At 48.3% G+C, this 9,402-nt stretch overlaps 1 protein-coding gene across 1 annotated transcript; it reads left to right on the plus strand.

Moving 5' to 3' along the window:
- Nucleotides 1-1,473: 1,473 nt before the first annotated feature.
- On the plus strand, nt 1,474-2,523 carry LOC136070779 (uncharacterized). The gene has a single exon (XM_065781201.1). The coding sequence runs from the start codon at nt 1,474-1,476 to the stop codon at nt 2,521-2,523; it is 1,050 nt and encodes a 349-aa protein (XP_065637273.1).
- The last annotated feature ends 6,879 nt before the right edge of the window (nt 2,524-9,402 follow it).

The following is a 9,402-nucleotide window of genomic DNA, read 5'->3' on the forward strand; positions in this document are numbered from 1 at the left end:
TACGGACTAAAGAATAGACGAGCCCGTTATTTACACAAGGCCTTAAATGGACGGGGGCAATAAAGGTGGGCTGGTTGGCCATGAGCCTGCTGGGCCCCTTAGTGGGAACACTTTGACCCATTCTCGTAAAGCCCAAAGAAGAGTCCTTGCGCAACTTGGACTCTATGATTCTCATGTATTGGTGAAGATCTTCCCTATAAGGAGAAGATCTGTCCACCACGTTTCGGACTCTAAAAAAAGAAGACTTCTACAAGGAAAAGACTTGGATGCCAAGTCTAAGAGGGAAAACTTTCGACTACTATAAAAGCCTCAATACTCTCACCAATAGAGGTACGCATTATTTACCCTCTCTAGCACTCTAGAGTTGTGAGAATACTTTCTGACTTAACCTTCGGAGGGTATTTTGCCGGCACCACACCGATGCCCTTTGATAGGTTTTCTTCTTTGCATTGTGTAGGTTTACGTTCGAGCACGAAGGCATCGTGTGACTCACTGGTGAATTTCTCAGCTTCATCAGTTGGCGCCGTCTGTGGGAAACTGAGAAGAAAGTAGTCAAACGTTGCTTCATCCCTGAGACAGAAGGGTTGCATGGTGCTCACTCGCTCGATGGCAACAACCAACGACATCCAAGGAGAGGAACTACCCACAACCGCACTCAAAAGACAGGTTCAGACTTTCACTGTGGCCGTGGAGCGCCTCACCAAACAAAATCATGACCTAGAAGAACAGTTGCGTCAAAGAAACACAGCACCCAACAACCGGAGGGAGGATCAGGAAGGTACCAGCGCCATGCAAAGAGACCGAGAAAGGCCTGAAGGGAGCAACGCCCCAAGCAGGCTAGAACGACAGAACACGAGCCTCCCATCCCTCATGGATGCGACTCCTTCGCCTATGTTCGCGGAGATGCAGGCGATGAAAGAACAGATGGAGGTCATAATGAACGCCCTAAAAGGACGAGTGTCCAGCGACCTGGACGACCTAGTAAATCGGACTGACTCTCCATTCACCGGCCCCGTCAATTCCTTTCCCCTACCACACAAGTTCCGAATGCCACAGATAGAGAGTTATGATGGGGTCAAGGATCCCCTAGACCACCTGGAGACGTTCAAGACCTTGATGCATCTACAAGGAGTACCGGACGAAATCATGTGTAGGGCCTTCCCAACCACACTGAAGGGTCCCACAAGAATTTGGTTCAGTCGGCTGACACCGAGCTCCATCAGCACTTTCAAAGAATTGAGCACTCAGTTCACCTCGCACTTTATAGGGGGACACAGGTACAAGAAATCCATGGCATGCTTAATGAGCATCAGACAGAGAGAGGACGAGACATTAAGATCCTACATAACCCGCTTCAATAAGGAAGCGCTCTAGATCGATGAAGCCGACGACAAAATACTGGTGGCCGCTTTCACGAACGGGTTGCGGAAGGGCAAGTTTTTGTTTTCTCTATACAAAAATGACCCAAAAACCATGTCAGAGGTCCTCTACAGGGCCACCAAGTACATGAACGCGGAAGACGCGCTACTAGTAAGGGAGGAAAAGCCCAGAAAAAGGGAATGGCAGGCGGACGTGCGTCAGGATCAAGGGCAGAAAAGACCAAGGACAGGAGACAGAAGGGACGAAAGGTGCCTTAAGCCCCCGGGAGGAAGGTTCACAAGTTTCACCCCTCTAAACGCCCCGATTGACCAAGTTTTGATGCAAATCAAAGACGAGGAAATGCTGACGTTCCCGGGGAAACTAAAGAGCGACCCAAGCAAACGGCCGCGAGACAAATATTGTTGTTTCCACCAAGATCACGGCCACGACACAGTCGATTGCTACGACCTAAAGCAGCAAATTGAAGCCCTCATTAGACAAGGGAAGTTGCAGAAATTTGTCAACAAAGAGAGAGCGGATCCCAATCGCCAAGAGTCGGCCCCTCGACGGGATGACGAGCGTCCTAAACCCCCCATCGGAGACATAAGGATGATCGTGGGAGGGACCGCGGCTACTGGTTCTTCCAAAAAAGCTCGAAAAACGTACCTCAGATCGGTCCTGAACGTCCATCTAACAGGCTCTACGCCTAATACCGCACGAGTGGAAAGCCCTATCATCGGATTCACTGAAGAAGACGCAAGGAGACTCCATCATCCACATGACGACTTGCTGGTTGTCAGCATACGTGTGGGGGACTACAACGTCCACCGAGTACTAATCGACAACGGCAGCTCAGCAGATATTCTATACTATCCAGCATTCCAGCAAATGGGGATAGATAGAGGACGATTGATACCGACGAGTGCTCCACTTGTCGATTTTGGAGGGACAAGGGTATTCCCAATAGGCTCCATCACACTCTCGGTAACAGTGGGCAATTACCCGCAAGAGCTCACTAGGAATGTAATGTTCCTCGTGGTGAACTGCTCATCCGCTTACAATGGTATTCTCGGACGACCCACACTAAACTCGTGGAAAGCAGCAACATCAACATACCACCTGATGATCAAGTTCCCAACGGACTATGGGATTGGGGAATTGTGAGGGAATCAGGTGACGGCCTGAGAATGCTACATTGTCATGCTAGAAATAGAAGATCATCATCAGACAATGTGCATAGAAGAGCAGCGGACGGTCGCAAAACTGGTCGAAGAGCTGGAGGAGATAACGCTCGACGAATCAAAACCAGAGCGAACGACTAGAATAGGAACATTGGCCTGCCAGCCGATGCGCCAAGCCCTCACAACATTCCTCAGGAGGAACCAAGACGTTCTCGCATGGAACCACGAAGACATGCCCGGGATCGATCCCTCTGTCATAGTGCACAAGCTGTATGTGAACCCCTCAACCCCACCCGTCCGGCAGAAAAAGCGAGTGTTTGCTCACGAACGGGACAGGGCAATAGCGCAAGAGGTCAGAAAACTACTCGAGGCAGGTTTCATTAGGGAAGTATATTACCCGGAGTGGTTGGCGAACGTGGTCATGGTCAAGAAGGTTAGCAAGAAGTGGCGAATGTGTGTTGACTTCACGGACCTTAACAAAGCGTGCCCAAAGGACAGCTATCCCCTCCCGCGGATAGATGCGCTGGTCGACTCCACGACCAGACACCAGCTCCTAAGTTTTATGGATGCCTTCTCAGGCTATAATCAGATCAAGATGGAGGAATCTGATCAGGAGAAAACGTCCTTCGTCACCAGCCAAGGACCCTTTTGCTATAAGGTGATACCATTCGGACTCAAGAACGTTGGGGCAACGTACCAAAGGTTAATGGACAAAATGTTCGTGCACCAGATAGGGAGGAACGTACAAGTCTACGTTGACAACATGCTGGTCAAGAGCCCACACGAAAAAGATCACCTGAGCGACCTCCAGGAGACATTTGATACCCTACGATCATACAACATGAAACTGAATCCGGGCAAGTGCGTATTCGGAGTAACGGCGGGAAAATTCTTGGGTTTTATGATGTCCCAAAGAGGAATAGAGGTTAACCTAGAGAAGATATGGGCCATCATGAAGCTGGAACCGCCAAGGACAGTAAAGGACGTGCAGAGCTTAAACAGCAAAATTGCTGCTTTGAACAGGTTCGTGTCAAAAGCAACGGACAAGTGTTTACCATTCTTTCGCGTCCTAAGGAAATCATTCAAGTGGACGGATGAGTGCCAGAAGGCATTTGAAGATCTGAAGAAATACCTTGCCTCGCCACCCTTGCTCAGCCCGTCCAAGCCTGGAGAAGACCTCTACTTATACCTAGCAGTTTCGCAGGTGGCAGTAAGCGCGACCTTAGTAAGAGAAGAGGAAGGAACTCAGCGACCCATCTATTTCATAAGCAGGGGGTTCCAGGGGGCTGAAGAGAGGTACCCCCACATGGAAAAGCTCGCCTTCGCACTGGTAACCGCAGCCCGAAAACTCAAACCGTACTTTCAAGCCCACAGCATCATCGTCCTAACAAATCAACCCCTAAAAAGGGCAATGAGCAGCCCTGAAGCTGCCGGACGAATGGCCTTGTGGGCGATAGAGCTGAGCGAATTTGACATACATTACCGACCGCGAACCCCAATAAAGGGCCAACCAGTGGTGGACTTCATCGCCGAATACACGCAAACAGAGCAGAAGGAACCACAAGCCCTCAGACAATGGAGCATCCACACGGATGGATCATCAAACAAGCAAGCTGAAGGCGCCGGGGTAGTAATTCAAACCCCTGACGGAGAGAAAATTAAATGTATGATTTGGCTGGACTTCCCAACAACCAATAATGAGGCCGAGTATGAAGCATTGGTGGCAGGATTAGACCTGACGAAAGCAGTAGGCACCGAGGCCATGATTGTACATTGCGATTCGCAGGTAATAGTCAGTCAAATTAGCGGCGCCTATGAGTGTAGGGGGGAAAAGATGAAGAAATACTTGGAAGAGGTCAGGAGACGGATCGACACCCTCCAGGTCACATTCGTCCAAATCCCAAGGGAGGAGAATGAATGTGCTGACCGGCTCGCAAAAGCCGCCTCCGCAGAGGTTATGATGGCCCCTGATCAGGTATTGTCGTTTATCCAGAATTCCTCAATCATTAACAGTAGGGCAGAAGTGCAGGAAGTAAATCCTGAATACAATTGGACTACACCGCTAACGGCCTACCTGAAGGAAGGTACGCTCCCAAACGACAGAGACGCCGCAAGAAAACTGAAAGTCCAAGCTTCGCGATTCATAATAATCAATGACGTCTTATATAAGAGGGGATTCTCACGACCATACCTAAGGTGTTTGAGCCACGAGGAAGCGAACTACATAATGAGAGAGGTCCATGAAGGTATCTGCGGAAACCATTCGGGGGCATGGTCTTTAGTACACAAACTGATCCGGGCAGGATACTATTGGCCTACAATGCAGAAGGACACACAAGCCTACGTCAAGACTTGCGACAAATGTCAAAGGTTCAGTAACCTAATTAGGCAACCAACCGAAGAGCTGACACCCATGACGGCCCCTTGGCCTTTCGCCCAATGGGGGCTAGACATCATGGGCCCTCTCCTGACGGCTGCACGACAGCTGAAATTTCTGGTGGTAAGGATCGACTATTTCACTAAGTGGGTAGAAGCAGAAGCTCTAGCGACTATCACGGAGGGAAACATCAGGAGTTTTGTATGGAGAAATATCGTATGCAAATTCGGGATACCAAGGGTACTCGTCTCTGATAACGGAAAACAGTTTGACAACAAGGCATTCCAAGATTTCTGCTCGGAATTGGGTATCAGAAATCACTACTCATCACCCGCACATCCGCAGGCCAATGGGCAAGTTGAAGTCACAAACCGGTCCCTACTCAAAATCATCAAGACCCGGCTCGAGGGGGCAAAAGGCATCTGGCCCGGTGAGTTACCAAGTATCTTATGGGCATATCGTACAACGGCAAGAACGCCCACTGAAGAAACACCATTCAGGCTAGCTTACAGGAGCGAGGCTGTCATTCCAGCAGAGATAGGGCTTACAAGTTATCGAGTGGAGAGCTATAATGACGACAAGAACGAAGGGGCTTTACGGCTACAGCTAGACCTAGTCGACGAAGTCCGGGCTATAGCAGAACAAAGGTTGGCCCGATACCAGAACCTCATGGCAAAATACTACAACTCCAAAGTCAGACACAGAGACTTTCAGATCCGGGATCTTATGCTACGGAAGGTAATGGGAGCGGCTAAAGATCCTTCACAAGGAAAACTTGGCCCCAACTGGGAAGGACCTTACAAGATCTCGTCTTGGCAAAGGAAGGGGACCTACCACCTCGAAACCATGGACGGACGGAAATTGCAACACCTGTGGAACACAGAGCACCTACGGAGATACTACCAATAGAGACGACGTAAAGGGCATCAACCCCTCCCCCCCCCCCCCAACTTTCCAGTTTATTTCTAAAGTTTTTCAGTAGTTTTACTTCGAACAGCTATTCCCATTCCCCCCCCCCCCCCCCCCAACTTTCCAGTTTATTTCTAAAGTTTTTCAGTAGTTTTACTTCGAACAGCTATTCCCATTATTTTGCTTTACTTTGAACAAATCTCTCTACCAGTGCTTTTTTAAGCCTAAGGGGGCAGGCACCTTTTTTCCTATAAAGATTTCTTTCAGACTCTACTGAATTTTTCCTGCTTAAACTAGTTAATTCAATGACGGACCGTTAAAAATATTGTCCACATGATGGACGGATCATCCCAAGAGGATGAAAATCTTAAGTCCTATGACGGACTGTTAAAAATATAGTCCACATGATGGACGAATTATCCCAAGAGGATGAAAATCTTAAAGTCCTATGACGAACCGTTAAAAATATTTTCCACATGATGGACGGATCATCCCAAGAGGATGAAAATCTTAAGTCCTATGACGGACTGTTAAAAATATGGTCCACATGATGGACGGATCATCCCAAGAGGATGAAAATCTCAAGTCCTATGACGGACGGTTAAAAATATAGTCCACAAGATGGACGGACCATCCCAAGAGGATGAAAATCTTATGTCCAGATAATGGACAGACCCAAAACAACATCCGCAAGCTGGACGGATCATCCTAAAAGGATGGTAACTACTAAGTCCAGATAATGGACGAACCAGTAATAACGTCCACAAGCTGGACGGATCATCTTACGAGGATGGTAAGTACTAAGTCCACATAATGGACGGACCCAAAATAACGTCCACAAGCTGGACGGATCGTCCCACAAGGATGGTAAGTACTAAGTCCACATAATGGACGGACCCGAAATAGCGTCCGCAAGTTGGACGGATCATCCTAAAAAGATGGTAACTACTAAGTCCACATAATGGACGGGCCCAAAAATAGCAACCACAAGATGAACGGGTCATCCCTGAAGGGTGATAGCACTTAGAATCCAGGCTAAGCCCACGTACTAAACGGACCATTCTAAAACGAATGGTAATTCTAAAAGTCCCACGAACGGACAAATCATCTTAAGGGATGACGACCTTTGGTTAAACGGTTAATGGACGGATAAGTTAATTCCGCAAGGCTAGACGGATTATCTTCAAAAAAAAAAAGAGAGAAGAGAGGACGGAAGAATCGCATAAGCAGAACGGAGTTCATTTTAACATGAAATGTACTTTAAAATAAAACACATGCATTTCACGCAGATAAAACAAAGGTCAACGGACCTTGCAAAATGTAAACATACTGAACGGTCAATGTTCATATAAACCCCATAAACATGACGGGTATTAAAAATTGTTCTACACTTGATACCAAAAAAAAAAAAAAGAAAGGAGATTAATTAGTAAAACTAAGTCATTACAAGTCTGCTATCTCTTTCTCTTCAACTGGATGGTCCCCAATGTCCTTAGCCTGGCTGTCCGCAACAATTTGATCTACAGGAGCTTCGCGGACAGGGACGTTCTCGTCGAAAAGAACATCAGTATCTTCAGACTGCACGGGCTGAATGGTTGATGGCTCAGGGGCAGTGACGGTGACGGTGGATAAGTCTATATCCGGGTATAACGCCTTCACCTGACGGAGGGCATCGTCAAACCCGTCGTTATAAACAAGACTTAGTTCTGAAATGGGGGTGTCGGAGTTGCGATACTCGCGTATCGCATCCTCCTTCGCCTGACGGACCTCATCGTCTTTCTCCACCAGGGCTTTCTTCAGACGGTCCGTCAGCTGGATACATTCGCCCGGGCCGTCTCGGCCATCTTAAGCTTCTTTTCCTGGATGACCTTCCAGGCCTTGAGATTGAGCAGCTCCTCTTCCATCGCCTTGGCTTTCTCACGAACCCGACCAATGGTCGTCTCATGATTGAGACACCGTCCCATCATGCCTTTCATTATGATCATAGCCTGAAGGACAACAAAAATGCATAAGTAAAATATTTAAGGGCAGCAAGTGGTGAACGGATGGACCAAAAGACGACAGAAGAATTACCTGAGCAATGTTGAAGAGGCCCGTCTCCCCCATCGCCTCTGTTGAGTGATTCCCCAAATCCTCGTAGTCGTCGGTAGTAATAATCGATGATAGCCTCTCGAGGGCATACTTGAAGTCCTCACGAAGCAGGACGGGTGGCTTCTTCTGGCTACCAGACGGACCCGTCATCAGACCCTTACCCACACTGTGTTTGATCAGAGTGACCAACTTATTCCCCCCAGCCATCAAGCCGATGACTGGCTCCAAGGGGATCTTGGGCTGTTTTGGCGCACGGTCACCCTTCACGGGCAGTTTCCTCTTCAGACCTTGCTCACTGGAGCCCGTCCCCATTGGGTCCGTTCCAACTTCTTTGTTCTTTGCGGCCTGAAGTCTTATAGCTGCTCGCCTTTTGGCATCCTCCATCTCTAAAAAGGTAGACGGATTAAGAAATAAACAATAATAATGACGGTAAAAACAGGTGCTAGGGTCAACGGACTTACTTAGACGGGTCTATTTCTCGTACTTTAGTGACGTCGGGGTTGGTTCGGGCCCGTCACAATACCAATGGATGGTGTTGAGGTTGACGAGCTTGGCCCAAGTCCGCTCCTCGGGCTTTGTCTTTGCAAAAATTTTCTCAAGGAAGCTGAATTCCTCGAGGGTAATCTGGGGCCCCGTCGAACTGCATCAAAGAGGACGGATGTTAAAAACATAATAAAAATTAGTTAAACTGCACGGAGTCATTTACGACGGGCCATACCAGATGGGTTTAAAACGCCCCAAACTGTGTCAACGGGCATGAAGTCCGTCTCTCCTGGATGACACATCCAATTATCTCATTCGATGAAAAAGTAGTGGCTCTTCCAGTCTCTATTTGAGTCTGGGGTTTCAAAAATAACCTTCAAGACGGGACTCCTAGGGACAAAGCTATACATGCCCCTCGACTTATCTATCTCATCTAGACGGTAGCAGTGGAGGAACTCCTTTATCGTAAGCCTTCTCCCACCGTCCGACATGGCTCCGTACAGAACCTCCATCGCGATAAAAACTCTCCAGGCATTAGGAGACACCTGGCTGACGGATATACCTAAGTATCTTAAAAGTTCGCGGTGCAACGAATTTAATGGAAATCTTAGGCCGGCCTTAAGCACTTGTTCATACACACCTACTCCGTCAACTCCTTCATAATAACATTTTTCTGACATATAGGGTAGACGGAGTGGGATGTGGTCTGGGATTTGGTAACGGGCCCTAAGGGTGTTAAAGTGGGCTTCCTTGATAGTGGACGTGAAGGCGTGTACCGTCCACTTTGGAAGCATGATGAACTCCCTAAGTCCATCAGCTCTCACGACGGATCTAACTATCGGCTCCTCGTCGTCAGCTGAACCTTCTTGTATTTCGATCATCTCCAGGCCCTCATTTGTTGAGGATGATGAGGATGATGACGGACTACTCTCCTCGCTCGGGCGTCGTGGTCTTTGAGACCTGATGGGTATACCTCTTCGTAGTCCACCCCGTCATGGACGA

The sequence above is a fragment of the Quercus suber genome, unplaced genomic scaffold, assembly GCF_002906115.3.
Source record: "Quercus suber isolate HL8 unplaced genomic scaffold, Cork oak 2.0 scaffold_14, whole genome shotgun sequence".
Classification (NCBI taxonomy): domain Eukaryota; kingdom Viridiplantae; phylum Streptophyta; class Magnoliopsida; order Fagales; family Fagaceae; genus Quercus; species Quercus suber.